The 21,743-nt window shown below is 38.4% G+C and overlaps 1 protein-coding gene across 1 annotated transcript in view; it reads right to left on the minus strand.

The window, feature by feature from the left end:
• Positions 1-1,422: 1,422 nt before the first annotated feature.
• NECTIN2 (nectin cell adhesion molecule 2) overlaps positions 1,423-21,743 on the minus strand; it is a 62,852-nt gene continuing 42,531 nt past the window's right edge. Inside the window, exons 6-9 of the mRNA XM_072110396.1 lie at positions 16,727-16,871; positions 14,244-14,304; positions 2,551-2,619; positions 1,423-2,062 (exon numbers count right to left, since the gene is read on the minus strand). Coding sequence (XP_071966497.1) covers positions 1,898-2,062; positions 2,551-2,619; positions 14,244-14,304; positions 16,727-16,871 — 440 coding nt within the window. The 3' untranslated portion in view covers positions 1,423-1,897. The remainder of the gene's footprint in view (positions 2,063-2,550; positions 2,620-14,243; positions 14,305-16,726; positions 16,872-21,743) is intronic.

Below are 21,743 nucleotides of genomic sequence, written 5' to 3' on the forward strand. Positions count from 1 at the left end.
CTACTGTCACACATTGTGGTGGCAGCATCATGGTTTGGGCCTTCTTTTCTTCAGCAGGGACATAGAAGATGGTTGAAATTGATGGGAAGATGGATGGAGCCAAATACAGGACCATTCTGGAAGGAAACCTGTTGGAGACCTGAGACTGGGATGGAGATTTATCTTCCAACCAGACAATGATCCCAAACAAAGCAAAATCTACAATGGAATAGTTCACAAATATACGTATCCAGGTGTTAGAATGGCAAAATCAAAGTCCCGATATGAATCCAATCGAGAATCTGTGGAAAGAGCTGAAAACTGCTGTTCACCAAGACTCTCCATCCAACCTCACTGAGCTCTAGCCTTTTTCTAAGGTAGAATGGGAAGGAATTTCACACTTTCGATGAGCAAAACTGATAGAGACATACCACAAGTGACTTGCAGCTATAATGGCAGCAAAAGGTGGCCCTACAAAGTATTAACCTTAAGTGGACAAATAATATTCCTCGCCTCACTTTTCAGATTATTTTTTTCAAAAGTTTAAAATATCCAATACATTTTGTTCCACTTAACAATTGTGTCCCACTTGTTGTTCATTGTTCACCAAATAATTACAATTTTACACCTTTATGTTCTAAGCCTGAAATGTGACGAAAGGTTCAATGGTGTCAAATATTTTCGCAAGACACTGTACGTGCCATAAAGATACATTTCTTCAATTGGATATAATAATGTGTACCTGTGTGAAGATAATTTCCCATAAATGTAGTAATGTTGTCCCCTACAAACGAGATTGTTGCTCTTGGATACAACCACTGCTGCTGGAGTGATTGCACAAAGAAACAAATTGCTTTTTCATATGAAATGTCTGAGAGTTACTGCATATCCTACAGCCATCCTGTGGTAATGAACACTGAATCCAGGTGGTCAGGCACCTCAATGGTGAAGGGGTGGTCGAATGAAAGGATAGTTATCTAATTTCTGAGAGAGACAACATGGATATATTTATGGGACGTTATCTTCACACAGGTACTTTTTTTGACTGAGGAAATATATTTGGCAGATTAATTATATTGAATGGGAAATGTTTAAATTCGGAAACACATTGCAAACACATTGGGGCTAAAACACATCTCTAAACGGACACTCACGATTTAGGAAAACACATTGCAGATGAAAAATGTGAATGTAAATTATTGCTCAGTGACCCCGATTGGCCTGTCCCTGGCTTAAGTAGGCTTTCTAATAAGCACTAAGTAAAGGGTATAGTTTGAGTAGGGCTGTTAATATGCTTAATACCAGTCATACTACTGCAAATTTCATACTCATTAGAATCACTGATCCTAATGAGCATCCAAATACTGAGATGAGATGTTTCATTAGAAAGTTTTGAAAGAAAAGATTGTTATATCATCCAGTTACAAATGGACATGGACAGCATTATAAAAAAAGATGTAATGATTTATTAAAAATAGATCACAAAAATTAAACTAAAGTCAAGGTCACAAGTGATAGCTATTTAATTACAGTATTCGTTAAAGAACGCATTATAAAGCCATATAAATTTACATACAAACATCCACACACTCCTTCAAACAACGGTTTTCATACTTACCATCCTTTTGTGCTTAACACTTTATCCCAGTGTTGTACATACTGACAATCATGTCACCATGTATGTATTGCCCCAGCCCCACCTGTTGTGTATCACTGTGTGCGGGTAAGGTCCTCCTTAGATGCCGTAGCCCAGTCTGTAGAACATGGCATCATATAATGTTTAGACCAACAAGTAGTTGTGGAATGTTATGCTTATATAGCACTGCACATTTGGTCCAGAAATAAGTGTTTATAAAAAGGCCACTGAACCTGTTGAGGCAAAATCTTTGTCCTTTTCCCATATAGAAGGTCATGTTCCTCAAACATACACTGCAGGGGACATCACAAAGCCATGGTCCTCTTGACGGGATCCATTTTCATGAGGCTTAAATTCATTGTAGATTGGGTTTTCTTGTTCCAAATACTCATCCTCTAATGCTGAATGGAGCCGAGGGTCGGATGACTGTCGGATTTTTGGGGGAGTCTGTAAAGAGGGTACTAGGATTAATATTTAAGCTCATAAAATTGACAATCTTTTCATCGTAAATATTTAGCCATGTAAAATATTTATCCATCTACTCATCCATGTGCTTATTGTCCCATCCAATTTTCTGCCTGTCCATTCATATTTCCAGTCTTTCACATGTACATTTACCTGCCCAATAAGACTGCAAAGCCATCCAACTAGTCATCCATTAAGTCATCTATTCATATTTCCATCTGCTATTGACATATGTCCCCTTACCTATCTAGCTATTCACTCATCTAACAAGTCATTTACCCATCCATTGTTATACTATCCAATCATCAATCTGTCATAACTTTTGATTGAACTTTTTTTTGTTTGTTTTTTTGCTGTCTGTGCTTACTGGTGGCAACGGACATGCAATTGAAATAAAGAAAGTCTTGGTATACAAGAGATTTATATAGATAGATAGATAGATAGATAGATAGATAGACTTGATTTATTACCATATCCTCATCATAGGTAATTTCATGCTGGTGTGGTGGGTTTCTCAGTAGAGCTTCTTGTCCAGAAGGCTAAAAAAAAATAATATTGTAATTTTAATATTTTTAAAACTTTCCAATATAGAAAGGAGGTCCATTTCAAATTATCACTTCTTAGCACCTATTTTTGTTCTCCTTTAAAAGGGTTGTCCAAACACATCAAGTGCCACAGAATAAGGGGTAACTTGCTGATCAGTGGGGATCCCAATGTTGGAGTCTCCATGAAAATAAATGATAACTGCCAATCACTGTCTATGGACTGACTGAAGCAGACAAGCCTAGCTATTCCAGTAGAGTAGAAAAAGTGAGTAGGTGCATGTGCAACCAGCTGCTATGTCAATGTAGGTTACAATGGACCCCTATTCTCACGATTTGTGGAGGTTGCAACCAATCTGCAAGTTAAACCTTCATGTAGCCGGACAACCCCTTTAAATGAGTGAATGGTTATGGTTATTTTATTACTTGTGTTTATTTGGTTTTTGGCTGACTCAATTAAACATTCAATGTCAATATCTTCTTATTGCCAACCTAGAACAGTACTTTGAACCTGCAAAAAAAATTGTTAATTAAGCTTTTGCGCATTTAGTCATTTAACACAATCTTGGACATATTTTAAAAATTGCATGAAAATATTTCCAAGCACGTGCAATAAGGGAAACAAGCAAAAAACACACTGTAAGGTGTCAACATTTATAACAACATTACATTAGAATTTATATGGCAAAAAACTTTCAGTTGCCTTTTTTTTTTTAAATGTCTTCCATTATTAGATGAAATGAAGGGGGTCTAAATACTCTTTTAGAGACTTAGGTGGGGGAGATTATTAACATTGTTTTTTTTTTTGTCTTCTATGGAACTTTAGACCAGGCTTCATTGAATACAGCCAAATTGGGCTCGCCAGACTTACAGAGGACAGTGTGCATATCTAGTAGAACATTCGTTACAGCAGTGATGGTGAACCTTTCACAGGCTTAAACTACAGCCAAAAACCACTTATTTATCACAAAGCGCCAACATGGCAATCAAGAAGGAGGGGAATTTCGGGTTATCATTGTAGGGAATAAACACAGGGCAGGAGCTCCAAATGATAAACCAGCCCTGTGCACACCTCCTTTTTCCCAGGATGAATTGCTTTAAAATAGCACTGAACGCAGCATATCTTGGGCTACCCAGGACTGTAGGAGGATACCTTGAGTCATTCAACCTGTCTAGTAAACTCTGTGCTGGTGTTACCACCTGGGTGCCCAGAGAAATGGTTCTGAAATTCACCTCTGAAACCCATGACATAGGTTCACCAACACTGACATATTGGGGCTCATTTACTTACCCGGTCCAGTCGCGATCCTGCGGCGCGTTGTCCAACGTGGATTTGGGTGTGCTGGTATTCACTAAAGTCGTGTGCCTGATATCCAGCAGCTGTCACTGCTTTGCCAAGGTCCGCCGGAGTTGACCTTCTTCTTCCTGGTGCATGTAAGTGATTGATCTTGCGAAACATTTCGTTTTTCAAATTCCGCGTTTTTTCTGAATCCGTCAGGCTGACGGCCACGCCCCCGATTTCTGTCGCATGAAAGCCAGCGCCGATGCGCCACAATCTCATCGCGGCGCACCAAAATCCCGGGGCAATTTGATGCAAAACGGAAATATTCGGGAAACCCGACGAAAGTACAAGAATATGACAATTGGGGTATCAATATTAAGCCATCACTATACATTATCCCAGTACCAGCCCCTCTGTCCACATTTCCTGCAGCAGTTGTGGTAGGACCACACTGAAAAAAGGGAAATATGGAATATGAGTAAAATATGTTGAATAGTATATGAAGTAATTAATAGCTTTGTATATGATTAGAGCTACATATACTTTAATTTAACTGCTGTTGATTATCATGTATTATCACTATAACAGAAGCTCTGCAGAAAGTAATTAGAAACATTTTATGGAGAAACAATTATATTGTAAGATCTATGAAGTAGAATCAGGCTGCTATTTGCACATATTTACATAGCAATTGTGTAACATGACAGGTTTAGACTTTGTACCTATCACATTGTTAAACAAAATGAAATCCAAACCACTACATTCTTTTCCAATGATAACACAAAAAATGTGAATCCTCCCAAACTATAAATAGAATGTAGTTTTTAAGTTTTAGCACCTTCCTTGGTTTGGGTGGTATACATAGTATCATGTCAAGTGTTCTATATCAGTGCTTCCCAGTGTTCTTTAAATAAGTAACCCCTATTGCAAATGATATTCACCTTCACCCCATGCTGCCTGATAAAAGAACAGCACATAGAAAAGCACGTAGTTCCTAGGATACACATAGCATTGACTGAGAAAATTTATCAACTTTGTGATTGTGTCAATAACTGCATTTCACTAATAGAGTAGGCAACTTTTTCACTAGAAACAGCAGTTGACAAAATGACATTTTTCCGAAGGGAGAAACCTTGGCTTATATTATATACAATTGGAGATTTCTCCTAAGCAGAGTACATCACACTGACTTGTAATTTGGGGGAAATTCAATAAATCTCTCAGAAAACTTTTAAAACTGCCCTAACTCATTAAATTAAAGTTCTTGATACCTGCCTGTCCATGCCCCTACATGATCAGTATGGCGGTTTTCAGGCTGTTTTTGATTAAAAAAAACATAATATAGCGGCAACATATCCAAAGTTATAAATATAGGCCTGTGCACAATTTGAAAGCCAAAAATGTATAACCACTGGTTAAGTGCAAAAGCTAATAAGCAGTATTATATTTATATTAGTATAGGGTGAAGCACAAGAAGCACAATGCCCAGTATCCCCCACCAACTATTGTTTACTGGATGCACTGTAATATGGATTGTGTGTTTGTACATTTGGGCTTAATACTATACTTTTAAATGGATTTTAATTAAATTTAAATGTATACAAATAAAATATTTCAGTATTTTTCTTTTAGTACTGATGTTGCTCTCATTCCCTATTTTGGTAGTGTGTTCTTGACAGATGTCAAAGTAAAGAAGGATTAAAGGGCATCTGTCAAAATTGAAAAATTAAAACACTAATCTACTATAATTTATGGAACATTTAGAAGACTTATCTTTGGTACCACTTCTCTGCAGGATTGTTGTAAGTTATCAGCTCATTGATAACTTAAATTGATTACCATTGATTATATACATTAGAGGGGTGATGTATATAATTTACGGTTGCCATTTTAAAAGAATAAGAAGATGCTACACACATTATATATATATATATATATATATATATATATATATATATATATATATATATACACACATACACACACACACACATATACATGTAATAGCTGTAGATACCAGCGTTGCTCAGGATAGTAAATAACTGCTCTTAGCTATAACAAAATAGAAGTGGTTAACAAAAAAATAATATACATCTATCTCTCCCTGTCTGTCACTCACTCACTGTCCATGCTTGTCTCTCTGTAACTCACTCACTGTCCACGTTTGTCTCTCTGTCACTCACACACTGTCACTGCTTGTCTCTGTCACTCACACTCCCCATCCCTGCTTGTCTCTCGGTTTCTATTCACCTTACCCATAAGTGTGTTATACTCATTGCCTATAGTAACCAATCTAAGCTCAGAGCTCATATTAATGACCTGTGGCAGAAAAGCAACCAATCACAGCTCAGCATCTAACTGCCACAGCAGCAGCAGACAATGGCTCCTGTATATGGTGACTAACAAGTGGATTTTGGAAAAGCGCGGGGTGAAAATTTTGGCTCAAAACCTAGTGTATGACATACCCCGAGAATGACTGTGCAAAGTTGGCGATTGTAAATGCGACTCTGCAGATTCCTTTAGCGGACATAAATAGATACACACACATACATATATACACTCAGCTTAATATATCAGATTAGGTGTAGCTCCCAGCGTTGCTCAGGATAGTAAATAACTGCTCTTAACTATAACAAAATAGAATGGGTTTACAGCGGTTTACAAAATCACTGCTGATCTCTGATTGGTTTCCATGGGCAACTGGAACAGTTTCACCTCAGACATTTCTGATATATCTCCCCCTATATTTGTATCCATATCATCTTACTTCACATGTAAACTGTCTTATACGCATTGCCTATAGAAACCAATCAAAGCTCAGAGCTCATATTAATGACCTGTGACAGAACAGCAACCAATCATGGCTCAACTTCCAGCTGCCACGGCAGCAGATTATGGCACAGACTATGGCACTACTACAACACACAATATCCAATAATATGTTTACATAAACTACTGGTGTATATGCACATTCTAATCTTTTTTTGTCTCTTTGCCGTTGCAATCTTTTTTGGATGGAAATAAAACTACAGTATGTCATATTTTTGTGATCTTCACATTGCTGATTTTTATTTTACATTACATACAGTCAATGTAAGACTAATGCAACATTTGTATTTTTTTTTTACTTGGGGGGGGGGGTGCATCTGTAGTGCAGAAAGGAAAGTGTGAACTGATTGGGATTGTTGCTTTTTAAAGCTGAAATAGAATGATAGAATGGAATTATGTACAGATTGTGTGACATGCTTTAACTCTGATCTTATTTCCAGCTGTGGGAAAAAGATTCAGCTGCAAATAATTGGTATTGGGGCCACTTCTTAATATTTTTATTAATGACCTTGTAGTGGGTTTAGACAGTCAAGTTTCAATATTTGCAGATGATACTAAGCTGTGTAAAGTAATAAATACTAAGGTTGATATTTTAGCATTACAGAGGGATTTGTGGAAGCTTGAGGAGTGGGCAGAGAAATGGTTGCTGAGGTTTAATGTAGATAAATGTAAAGTTATGCACTTGGGCCATGGAAACAAAAAGTATAATTATGTTCTAAACGGCCAATTACTTGGTAAAACTGGAGCTGAAAAGGACTTGGGGGTATTGGTGGATGGTAAACTTAATTTTGACCAGAGCCAGGCGGCTGCTGCTAAAGCAAATCAAATTATGGGATGTATCAAGAGAGGAATATATTCTCATGATAAAGTTAATAGTTTTGCCCTTATACAAATCCCTGGTCAGACCACACATGGAATATTGTGTACAGTTTTGGGCACCAGTATTTAAAAAGGATATAATAGCGTTGGAACGGTTGCAGAGGAGAGCAACCAGGATTATTAGGGGAATGGGGGTATTAGAATACAATGACAGATTACAAAATTTGGGATTATTCAGTTTAGAAAAAAGATGACTGAGGGGAGACCTCATTACATTGTACAAATACCTGAACAGACAGTACAAGGACCCCTCCAAAGATGTTTTTATACCTAGGCCTGTGACCAGGACAAGGGGGCATCCTCTACGCCTAGAGGAGAGGCGATTTTACCATCAACATAGACAAAGGTTCTTTACTGTACGAGCAGTTATGGGGATAAAACATTTATTTAATTCTTAAAGGTTGGACTTGTGTCTTTTTCCAGCCATATATACTATGATACTATGAATCTATGGTTAGAGGGTCCCAGCCCCAGGATCCCTCAACAGAATGATGTGACACCAATTTTTCACGTATTTGACTGTATTGCTAAATACTGTAATCATACTCTATAATCGACAAACTATGTGCAATACTATAGCTCAACCCACTAGGATTAATAGAGCACCAAACTCAGTCACACATACATGTACACCACTGGTTTGGGAAATGCCATGACGGTAGTAACGTATTGCTTGAAGCTCCAAGCATGAACATCTGTGTATTATCTGGAAAGAATCTTGAAAAGAGACTTTCTGGGGTTGAAATATTGTCGCTTTGTCCTTTTTATAGATCATCAACATTAAATCTTTGGGCCTACACTCAAAGCTGCTTCCAACGTCTATCAGTAACATGGCTTGGCTAGTGCTCAGTTACATCCAAGTGAATGGGTCTGAACTGCAATGCTAAACATAATTATATGTTCTAAGGGACTGGGGTAAGCAATGGTCACCATGCTGACTACTGTACTGCCTGTTTTTATTTAATTCTGTTACCTCAGCTATCTTTGTATGTGGGTTTCTGTAGGTTATCGAGTTTTGAAACGCTACTAGAGGTATTATTTGCACCCATGTATCACAGAAAGGGTAGGTAGTTCTGGTGAGGGTTATCAGTTATAACTACTGATTTGGGGGTGGGGTTTGTACTATTCTGTATAAAAAAAATCTCATGAACATCTTATTTTTAATATTCGACATATTTTCCACAGGACTGGCCCACAACAAATGTGCTGCTATTAATTAAAAATCTGGTCAAAAAGCGTTCCTAGAAACTACAGAACTGAGAGTCTAAATCAGTTGTTGGGAAAATATTTGAGGGGTTTATTTAAGATGCTATCCTGGAGGATCTCACCGTACATAATGTTATAAGCCAGCATCAGCATGGGTTTATGAGGGATCGGTCCTGTCTGACAAATGTGATTGGGTTCTATGAGAAGGTAAGTTCTAGTCCGGACCTGGGGAAGGCGGTAGATGTTGTATATCTGGACTTTTCCAAGACATAAAAGTTTGGTACATAAAATGAGGCTGCTGGGACTAGCTGAAAATGTGTATTTGGGTTAGCAAATGGCTTAGTGATAGAAGATCATCATAAATTCTCAAATTGGGCTAAAGTTATCAGAGGGGTGCCACAGGGTCAGTTTTGTGGTCACTTCTTTTCAATAATTTTATTAATGACCTTATAGAGGGTTTACACAGTAGAGTTTCAATTTTTGCATTTGATACTACACTCTAAATAAAATACAGAGGAGGATAGTATATTATTACAGAGGAATTTGCAGAAACTAGAGGGCCGGGCTGACGAACAGTAGATGAGGTTTAAGGGTGGATAAATGTAAGGTTATGCAGTTGGGTCAAGGAAATGCAAATTATAATTATGTTTTAAATGAAAATTTTTAAACTGATGGAGAAAAAGACTTGGGGGCATTTCATTTTAGTAATCAGCGCCAGGGGTCTGCTGCTAAAGCAAATAAAATTCAAGAGAGGAATAGATTATCATGATAAGGACAAAGTTTAACCCTTATACAAATGACTGGTCAGACCACACATGGAATATTGTGTACAGTTATACCATATATACTTGTGTATAAGCCGAGTTTTTCCTCACCTCGACTTATACACAAGTCAATAAAAAAAGCATTGGGGAGCCGCGTCAAACATCGGGACGGGCCGGAAGATGAGTATGTAAGTTTATTTTTTTAAGTGCTGGGCAAACTGGGGGCTGGCCGGCTGTGTACTCCAGGGGGCTGGCCGGCTGTGTACTCCAGGGGGCTGGCCGGCTGTGTACTCCAGGGGGCTGGCCGGCTGTGTACTCCAGGGGGCTGGCCGGCTGTGTACTCCAGGGGGCTGGCCGGCTGTGTACTCCAGGGGGCTGGCCGGCTGTGTACTCCAGGGGGCTGGCCGGCTGTGTACTCCAGGGGGCTGGCCGGCTGTGTACTCCAGGGGGCTGGCCGGCTGTGTACTCCAGGGGGCTGGCCGGCTGTGTACTCCAGGGGGCTGGCCGGCTGTGTACTCCAGGGGGCTGGCCGGCTGTGTACTCCAGGGGGCTGGCCGGCTGTGTACTCCAGGGGGCTGGCCGGCTGTGTACTCCAGGGGGCTGGCCGGCTGTGTACTCCAGGGGGCTGGCCGGCTGTGTACTCCAGGGGGCTGGCCGGCTGTGTACTCCAGGGGGCTGGCCGGCTGTGTACTCCAGGGGGCTGTGACCAATGCATTTCCCACCATCGGCTTATACTCAAGTCAATAGGTTTTTCCAGTTTTGGTGGTAAAATTGGGGCCCCAGCTTAAACTCGAGTTGGCTTTTACCTGAGTATATGGGGTAGTAGAATTGGAATGGGTGCAGAAGAGAACAACCAAAATTATTATGGGAATAGAATGCAATGAGAGATTACTAAATTTGGGGTTATTCATCTTAGAAAAAAAGATGACCAAGGAGGGACCTCATTACAATGTACAAATATCTGAATGGTGAGTACAAGGATCTCTCCAAAGATCTCTTTATTCCTTGGCCTGTGTGACCTACTACACAAAAGACAGGGATTCCTTACTTTTTCTTTGCGAGCACCGAGACTGCTGAACTTTCTGCCGCAAGATGTGGTAATGGCTGAATATGAACATGTTAAAGAGGAGCCTGGATGCCTTTCTGGAGAGCAATATTATCACGTTGTATGTGAATAGAACTTTTTTTTAATAGTTTCTGTTGATCAACGGAGTAATAGGGGTTGAGAAGAATTTTTTCTGGCAATTGGCTTTAGCCTTGCAGGGTCTTTGCCTTCTTCTGCATAAACACTGTATAATATAATAGGTTGAACTTTATGAACTGATGCACCTTATTTACTGTACACTCTGCACTGACCAGTTAAGTTTATCCACTATAAATGTGTACATGTACTGTCTACAGCCATAATATGTAAATTCTCTCACCTATTTTCAAATGGCAGAACAATTGCAAGGAGGCTTTTTCAAATGTCTGCTATTTTACTTTAGATATTACTACCAAAGTCAAGTTTTGAACTTCTGCTTTGAAAAAGGCAAATCACTTTCTCTACCTCTGATATATACACCTTCTAACAGAGTGTAAATGAAATGACAGACTGTGCAGGTCACCTTGAATTTTTTTTTGTTTGCACATGACAAAGTCATATCTATACGCTATGAACATGAGTGCAGTTTAAATGTTTTTTGTTATCAGTCAGGGTAGGTACAGGGTAAGGGGTGTTTAACCTCAATGCTCACTGATGGATATATCCATCAGAGTTCTTGAGGATGTATGAAGAGGGTGCGCAAGATGAGTCCTCTTCATACAAACATGGGGTTTGTTGCATATTGCAGCAGTTGTTAACTCCTTGAAAGCAAAGACACCGGTGGCATTTAAAATATGGCGGAGCATGGGTGCTGCAATTTTGTTAAGATCACCGCACCTTGAGACCTCATTGGGGAGCGGTGATCATTTGCTATGACAGCCTTCGTAAGACCTGAGGCTGTATAGTATCTGTGGATTCGTTACACTGTGTCAGTGGCACATTGTAATGAATACTGTGTAAAAAATATTGCAGTATATGGTAGGGACATTCAGAGCATCTAGGGTTAAAGTACCCTAGAGGGTTTAAGAAAATAGTAAAAAGTTAAAAAAATAAAACAATTTAAAAATTCAAACTCCCCTTTCCCTAGAACTGATATAAAACTAAACAAACAGTAAAAATCACAAACATATAAGGTATTCCTGCATCACAAAATGCCCGATCAAAATGGAACCCAAATGTCTGAAACGCGACTTTTACAAGATTATACATAAAAAACAGTTGCACAGTCCTCAAAATGGCAGCAACATAAAAGTCAGCTCATCTCGTAAAAAAATGACGTCTTAAAGGACATCAACCACCAAGATGAAAGATTTATGCAAATTAGGCCCTCAGGCTCATTTGCATACATCTTTCATCCTGGTGGTAGATCCCCTATAAACAGCTCCATACACTGAAGTATGAAAAAGGTTTTTTTTTCTTTTTTTTTGTACATATTGTTTTAATTTTTGAAAATGCAATAAAACACAATTAAATCTCTAAAATTAGTATCAATGTGATCATACCGAACCAAAGAATAAAGTAGATGTATCATTTGGAGCGTAAAGACTGAGCCCACAATAAAGTAACGCAAATGGGTTTTATCGCCAATTTTACCACATTCAGAATTTTTCTGCAGCTTTGCAGTATGTGGTATGGAATAAATCACTAAGAAGTAAAATTTGCTATGCAGAAAGTAAGCCCTCACACAGCTCTGTACACAAAAATTTTTTTAAAGAGAACCCGTCATGCAAAATAACTCCCCTAAACTAAATATATTTTCATAAACTGCCATTAGAGAGCATTGCCTCTATCCCTTCATTGTCCCTCTACATGCCTGCAAACCTAAGCAATGAGGTCCTAAAGCTGTAAGCAAATGACCTGTGAAATGTCCAATGAGTCATTAACATATTCAAGCTGTCCACCTTATTCATGAGTGGGAGGCACAGCCACACCCCCAGTGCATGACTGACAGCCTGTATAATGGAGTGAGGCTGTATAATGATGTGCTTCCTGGTGCTGGTGGCCACGCCCCACGCAGCCTGTGTGTGTTTAGGAGAGATACAGCAGCTCCAGGCAGCCATGTTACAGCAGAAAATGTCAGATTCATGTGTAGCTGATGTCTGTGTCTCACATGTGTATTAGGAGGATGCAGCATGTCAGCAGATGCAGCACACACACTAGCCATGCTTTACTATACATTACACACAGACATGAGCAGGGGGAGGAGAGGGGAGGGGTAACAGGGGTGACATCACTGCCTCTGACATTGTGACCAGCCTCATTTACATAATAAAGAATAGATGATTTTACAATGAATAATGTATGAAATAACTAGATAAAGGCTGGGATGGGATCCTTGTGAGCTGGTGAACAGGTGGAGGTGACAGGACAAGTGACACAGACCTCATGACAGGTGTCCTTTAAACTTATAGCTTTTTGAAGGTGTGGAGCAAAAAAAAAAAAAAAAAATCAACAAAAACGCTGCAGCGCAAAAGAATTAATGTGGGCAGCACACTTACTCTGACAAATGGTAGGAAACATGCCTAATAGCTCTTAAAGGTGGTAATACAATCTAATGTGAGGGTGTCCCCCACTTGTATTAGTATCAGATTTTCTAAATTATTTCCCATTTAAAGACACACAAATGCCTAACCAAGCTTTACACGTCTCATTACGTCTTCCAAGACACAAGAGGGTCGGTTTTATCACGCGCTGGTGTATGAGGACATCCCTACCCCTTTAGCGTCAGATACATCAAGAGGCAGTGGAATGTATATTTCTTTGCCAGGTCTTTTTCTGGCTCCAACGATTGTGCAGGTGCAGAGCAGGAAATCCCTGTTCCGGCCCTCTCTGCCACTGGCCACGCCCATTCACATCCCTCCATGCCCCCTTAGTTATCTACAGAATTTGTGCACACCACATATCAATTTAAATACCACTGGATGCTTTGCCTGCTGCATTTAAATAGATAATACCTGCGACCATTGCCAACATTGATCGTGGGTCTGACTAGTGGCGGCGTTGAGCTTATGGTGCGGACCTGAACTTTGAGGTTTGGACTAGGGGCACTTACACGTAGATGCAGGCACTATGACTGTGGTAATCTTCTTATATTTGTTATCCATGACCTCCTTACTTTAAAATCAACTTTTAAAATGCTAATGAGCCAGAGGGGCTTCCCTAGCCCCCTGTGATCTGGATTTACAGACTGTTACACTGTCACACTCCCCCTGCTTCCTCAGAACTTGAGCAGTGAACAGGAAGTTTCATGGAGAGATGATAACAAAGTAGCCCTTAATGTATGTTCTAAACTGTTGATTTTCAGGACAATTTTGAAAGAGAAACATTTAAAAAACAAACAAAAAAAAAAAAACAGAAGAGATTTGTTCTCATGATCTACTAATAATATAATAGATCATAAAATGTGTTTAGAAAGCACATGTTAAACAGGAGGACACAGATGTCATACTTAGAGGAAACTCCTACTACACCATATGGGATGAGGGATTAATAGAAAAGAGGATTATTGTTTAACAACAGGTACCTTGAGTGTTTTGTTGTTATGTTTTGCAAAGAATATTATATGTATATATTTTACCTGTTCTGTATGCAGCTTTAAAGATGGTGGTGGTGGTTTGTATGCTGGTGGTCCATCAAACCTAATAAGAAACACAATGATTGTAAATTCTTAAAATAAGCAAAGGTGGGACAGCAGAAGAAAAGACAGGACAGAAACAATGGTCCAACCGTGGTCCTGAAAAAAAAAAGAGGTGATGTAAAAGGGTTTTTATTTTTATAGACATTTATCCCCAATTCACAGGATAGGGGATACATTTTTGTGAAATTCTGACAGCAAAGAACCCACCCTGCAATTATCAGAGTGGGGGAATACAAGCCTCCCTAAACTCCCCTCTACTACCAAGGACGACAGAGATCCAGTAGAGCCATCCTTGAAGTCCCACAGAATTCAATGGTGTGGAAGAATGATCTTGTCCTGTATCACAATGATTTCTAAGGGACTTTCAGCACAATTAAAGTTTTATCCTGTGGATAGGGCATAAATGAAAAACCCATTTTCACACCGATCATGGAACTGGATCTCCAAAAGGTGCATCAGTATTACTTGATTCAATGCACTTAGCATCTCACATAGCCAATAATCCCAAAATGCTGTCTACATATGACGTTGGCTTATAACGGAGTCATATTTTAAGGCTCGACCTCTATGTGGCACTAACGGAAAGTATACATCCCAAAATGGGGGAATGTAGATAGTGCTCTAAATGTTTCAATGAGGTATCATTCATACATCTGACTGGTATACACATGCTAAAAATGTATTAACAAACTTTGAATACTTCCAAAAGAGGAAAAAAAAAGGCATACCAGTATGTAATCAGTATATTATCTATATATTATCATATAAACCCTACAAAAGATGCCAGGCTTCAAACAATTTGTTACAATAATATTTAAAATGTGCTTATTAATTCATATACAAATATCAAAAACATCAATTTAAAAAAAAAAAGAAAAATTCATAAAAGGATCAGGAATTCAACGCATGACTGCTTAGGCCAGTGAAGGAGCCTCACCACTAACGGTTCACCCGGTACTATAAAAGTGTGTAGTACTATGTGGAAAGGTGAGGAATGGAGAGAAGAAATTTGGTGGAGATCAGTCAATTTTAAATGTTTTTATATGGCTCCCGTGGCTGTGAAATTAAAATCTATTAAAACCTAACTATATGACTATATGAATCTGGTATTTCTGTAAGCATATGTTGACAAAGTATGGATGTGTCAAAAGGGATGTGTCATTTGGAGCACTAAGTGAAACACGTAAAATCAAAGCTTGTAAGAAAATATTACAGCTCTGTGCATCTGAAAAAAAAATTGTGGATATGTGAAGTCTGTGTTCAGTCCGTATTGTATGTGCATTAGTTCACATTTGCAAAATAAACAGATGAGTTGCCCTGCACAGTAACAGCAACCTAGCAACTGTTGAGAAAAATCGGACCACATACAGATGTCATCCACATGCTGTCTTTTTTTTTTAATGGATAGGTTTTATTCCTAGGCGAGGAGAAAAAAAATAGCTATGCAAAAATGCAAAAGAACTGCATCCTCACAATTTTTAAATTGAATGCTACCGTATAAACTCGAGTACAAGCCGACCAGAGTTTAAGCCAAGGCAACTAATTTTACCACAAAAAAACTGGGTAAACGTATTGACTCGAGTATAAGCCAAGGGGAGAAATGCTGCCGCTACTCTCTTATAAAATATCCAGTAGTCTTCCCTCATGAATAAAATCTCCACAGCAGCCCCTCCAATTAATATAATGTCCAGCAGAGTGCCCCCAAATGATATAATGTCCAGCAGAGTGCCCCCAAATAATATAATGTCCAGCAGAGTGCCCCCAATTAATATAATGTCCAGCAGAGTGCCCCCAATTAATATACTGTCCAGCAGAGTGCCCCCAATTAATATAATGTCCAGCAGAGTGCCCCCATTCATGTACTGTCCAGCAGAGTGCCCTCATGAATCTAATGTCAAGTAGAGTGTCCCCATGAATGTAATGTAAAGCAGAGTGCCCCCTTAAAAAAATGAACTTAATACTCACCCTCCGGTGCTGACCCCCGCTGTTTTCTTCTCCCTGCAACACCTCATCAGGTTCCCGGCAGGTTCACGTCTATGTGAGCTGCCGGCACACAATCTATGATGAGGTAGGGTCGCCGCCTGCTGACATCATTGTTTGTGTGCTGGCAGATCGCTTAGATGTGCATCTACCTGCTCAGCCGGGAACCTGTAGAGGTGCTGCAAGGAGAAGAGGACATTGGGGGACAGCACCGGAGGGTGAGCACTAACTTAATTTTTTATATACCCAAGTATAAGCTGAGTGAGGTGCAAAAATTGTGCTGAAAATTATACTCGAGTATATACAGTAATTTAGCAAAATATGTGTATTGTATGTAGTGAGAATTCAATAGCAGGGAAAATGTATATAAATCTCATGTTATTTATAACAGTAGTGAAGAACTAAACAGTACAATCAGAATATCCACGGATGACAGAACTTACTCTTCCTCATCTTTGGCAATCTCATTCCTTCTCTGTTGTCGACAGATCATTATCACTGTAGCTGCCACTGCTACCCCAACAATAGCGGCTATGATTCCCCCAATGATGCCACCTGTGGTACCTGCTCCAGACGGGTTTGGTTTCTCTATTTGAATAAGAAATAGACAGTTTGTTAAATGAGTTTTCAGACATAAATTGAGTAGTGTATTGACATTCAATATTATACTCTACCCTCAATGTGTGATCATGCAAGATGGAAATAGCATGGCATTTGTGTTCAAAGGGCCTCAAGGAAATTATAGGTCAGTAATCACATTATGAGTCATGTGGAGGCAAATGCAATGTGAAAAGGTTTATATGACAAGAGAGAATCAAATGTTCTCCAAAGATCTTAAGGAGAAGACCTCCTTTTCTAAACCAATAATGCAGTGAAAATTAAAGACAAAGTCAGACATCTCTTTACCACAAGCATTAGTTTACTTTAAAATGATTGTTCTTTGTTGTTCTTTATAGATTAGATAGCAAAAAGTCTTTATTGCTGGACTCCCATACATGAATGCTCTACTTTAATCAGTGATATTTCTCAGTTATCATGCCCCATGCATGGTGGATCACTGCAAATCCTATCAAAATAAGTGGATGTATCCATCTAATATTTTATGTGGCTCAATTGCTATACCAACAATAATAAAAGGAAGCTGCCGTCAGGATGGTCATTTTTATATGTTGAAAGATTCCAGGACTCCGCTCACACTGCTGGTAATGAGCCAGTTAATTTTAAAGAAACACTTAAAAATGTATGGAATTATTCAGATGCACAACAAGGACATTTATAAATCATTATGCCAGCAGCTATCGGAACCTGTCAGCATGTAAAAATTACCTTCTGGATGACAGGTTCCCTTTAACAGGATCTAGCAAATATCTTGGTTGCTTCAAGATTATCAACAAACACCAAATACAATAAAACATTTTTCAAAAGGTTGATTTAAAATTATTGGTATATCTTTAGACTATTGGTCTATGGACAAGTTAACAAGTACCATAGATCAGCACTTAAAGGGGCTCCATCACCAGGTTTTCACCACGAAGATGCTATCCCCTGAGGTACGGTAGGAAATGTCTTTTTAAGAATTCCCTCTTATGTGAAATCTTACCCCTTTATCTATAAAAATATATGTAAATATGGCAAATATGACTTATTTCATTTTCACGCATTAGTGAAATGTTTGCTGGGGTGGTGTTACTTCAGAAGCCTCTATATTTGGTCTAGCACCTGGAAATTTTTCTGGGAGCTACATAACTTGTCACTGACCATCACTGGAGAAGGTCACAGTAAACCTTCCACAGAATATTTCCTGGGTGCACGAGTTTTAGGAGTCTGGAACACAGCTACTATAGAACAGAAGATGGGAATTTCTGAAGTGACACTACCATTGCAACCATTAAACTAGACTCATTGCATGTAAAAATGAGGTGGAGTCATATTTGCCTGACTTTGGGGGAGATTTTTTTTGTAGGTAAGCAGGTCTTACAGAGAGAAATTTCACATAAAAGAAGGAACTCTAGAATGGACATTCCATACCTTACCTAAGGGGCTGCTAGTTTAGTCAGGTAAAACCTGGTGACAGGTTGCCTTTAAGTCATCACAATTTGAAAAAAAAGCAGAATACAGTAACTATTTCCTCTTAAATCAAGAGTTCACATTAAGAAGTTTCCAAATTATTGACTAATGTGTACATTCAGACCCATGGCCCCTTCTGTTGCAATAGATGGATGTCAGTGTCCTGTTGAGATTTTCTTATCTGTAGTGAAGTTATTTATAGTATTCTTCAAAGCAGAAACTGAAAATTAAATTTTAATAAACCCTACCAATGAAATCACTTGAAAGGGTTAATTTAACACAAAAATTTGATTTGAGTGAACAGCTCTAGCATGAATAGCTAAAAAGAATCAAGAAAAAAAGAAAAAAACATTAAGCAGTTTGGCAGCTATGATGGTAGCATTAAGAGGATTGTTCTCCGAATCCAACTTAAGATCCATTGCATATTCCAGCTAATTATCTGTAAACTGAACTAATGATAGGCACAGAAGAAGAGCAGCATATGGCTGAAGAAAGAAAGCTTTTCCCAATATCAACTTAGCAAGGTTTTAGCTGTTCATCAGGAGTTTATCACAGTAGACATTTTGAAGATATTACTACAAAAAGATTCTAAAAACTTTTTTTTGTATTTATGGTACAATTAAGCAACTCAAATGAAGAATTCTGTGTAATTTTTAGCTATTCTTTGAAAATCTCTCATTTTCGGCTTCTATTCCACCTGCAGACTGGACAGCATTTTCAATATGATTCAGCCATGGAAACTAGAGGAAGCTACAAGCTGGCCAACTGTATTATACTGCTGGGTACTGTATCATAGCCATTTAAATATGTGGCCATTCATATTACACATTGATGATCTCATAAATTGTAAGCTCTCGCAAGCAGGACTATTCTTCCATATAACTATGTTATTACTCTGTAAGGTCTTATTTTATTTGTATATGTAGCCCATGATTTGCAAAGTGCCGCAGAATAGAATGATGCTATATAGATAAAATATTATTTTTATAGGTTAAGGCCACCAAGCAAGAAGGTCTTGTCTACCTGCTGTCCACATAAAGGTCTGAGCCAACTTTATGATGCTCTTGTAACTTAATAGGGCTGCTATCTTTTAGTCTTTACATTTTTGAGGGGTGTCTCTATACATCCCTTGAGAGTCCAAAGTTCTTTTTCTTGCCATTCCTGAATTTCACTTTTGGATGCTTGCTTTATCTTTTTTTATACAGCCCCATCATATTCTGCAGTGCTTTACATAGCAGCAGTGTGGATCTACCTCTGATTACACACTCTGATGTCAACAGTTACAGGCACCAGATCTTGGCAAGAACAGCCACAAATCAGATTCTCTTGCATCTCACCATCCATGGAAAGGTATTGTATATTACAGTACAGTACTGTATATTTTTATCTGTATAGATTCTAACTTTTTTTTGGAATCCTAGACAGCACCTTCAATCATACTGTGGAATACGGTGGTGCTTGAAAGGCCATTGTTTACTTGACTCTATTTCCCCTTCCGCTCTCTCGCTATATATACACACACACATATTCATTATAACAAAAAGCTATTTGTTTTGAAAGGAACTTGGATATTTCTAAAAATAGCATAACTAAACATCTTCTATTTTACTCTTTGTGACTGCATATTTTGGATGGTTATACACAACATACACCACTAAATTGTAAAAAGAAAAAACAATTTGCTACATTTGCAAAAGCCAGTGCCTCTACCCATAGCTACATCTTTAGCCAGTATTAGTCATCAATGGAATCAGCAAAGAGCAAGAAAGGCGATGGTGACTCATGAAGTGCAGAATGTCTGAACCATCCTCTGATTCTTCAGACATATTCATCATAAAGGATGTAGTTTTTCAGGCTTTTATCCAAGCCACAAAGACATACGAGCAACATTTATATGATCATATATAAAAGAAAAGCATTATTTCCACAGAGATCAGAGAATTTCATCACAATGGATTTCTAAGAGCAGTTTCAGTTGAACAATTTGACACTGACTCAGGCTGGGATTGTCAGTCATATCACTTAATTGTGAAACAGAAACTTTGTTATCCCAACTCATTGGATCTTACCTGTGCGTCCTATTTAACATGAAATACGTTTCATGCCAGATTCAAATTATATGTTTCCCCTTCCTCGCAGTACCCCTTATCCTTCTCCAGCTCCTCCATGGGTTTTGGGCACAATTCAGAAGGCTCTAACTTTTAATAGATGCCATCTAGAACCACACCATTTGTGTTATCTGAATGAGGATTAAGATTCTAGATATCACATAACTGGAGACACTACTGTTAAAGCTACAAATGGAAACAGTAATATGAAGATTGCACTTTTAACTGTAATCATCTCTGGTTTTGTATTACCACTTATCTTCGTAGCCAGGACCAATGAGATATGGAATTGGCTACTAAAAAGCTAAACATTCAGGAGACACATCCATGACAGAGAAAGGGTTCAAGGAAACCTTTACATTAAAGAGTTTCTAGAAATAAAAATAATTCAACATCCAATTATTTTTCTAAAGTTACAGTGCCACGTTTGTTCATTAGTGTTTATTGCAGCTTGGCTACAATTTAAAAAGAGGTGTTCAGTCTGCGAGAAAAAGGCCTGGTGTAGTACAATAACGGAATTTCCAAAAATTATTACCATTCATATAGAATTAACTTCTAATAGTCTAAAGCATGAATTCTTCACCAAACACAGCAAGAGTTCAATCACTTGTGTAGAAAGTAACAGAGTGAAAATTAAAAACAGCTCCTCGGTTACACCAATACAAAAGTTGAATAGATATTTGGCAATGGTACAACAGAGCTCTGCTAAATTGGAGCCATTATGTTTTTTTCTAGAAGTAAAGATCTATAAAAAGGCCCGGTGCCGGCAGCACAGTGTATACTTGGCAACAGTTACCATATATATTAAGAGGGCACCAAGCAGCCATCCAAGAAGTTTCTGTATATGAACAGACAGTAATGTTCACTTTGAGGAAACTGAGTGGTGACATTTGTGGTTCTTAAAATTAAGGATGTAAAATGCTAATCACTTCTGTTCTCTGTAACTTAAACTGAAACTTTTCCATTAGTATTCTACTAGATTCATCATTATGAAATGGATAATTGATTCATGGATTTATTTTAATAGAAGAGTGGATTTTGCTTCCTCCTTTGCACGAGGATAGCTTGGCATTTATTTACTTGTTGAATCAATACAGGACAATAAAGATGATAGACTTTTATGAAAAAACTTTTTATTTATATATAGGGCCAACTCCATATACAACACAGTCACTACATTCACTAGTAACAATAGGTGATATAACAGCATCAGCGATGGGCGAATTTGTTGAAATTCGGTTTGACCCAATTCACCGAATTTTTCAAAAAAATTTGATTTGGCCCC

This window comes from Engystomops pustulosus, chromosome 6 (genome assembly GCF_040894005.1).
Source record: "Engystomops pustulosus chromosome 6, aEngPut4.maternal, whole genome shotgun sequence".
NCBI classification, from domain to species: Eukaryota; Metazoa; Chordata; class Amphibia; order Anura; family Leptodactylidae; genus Engystomops; species Engystomops pustulosus.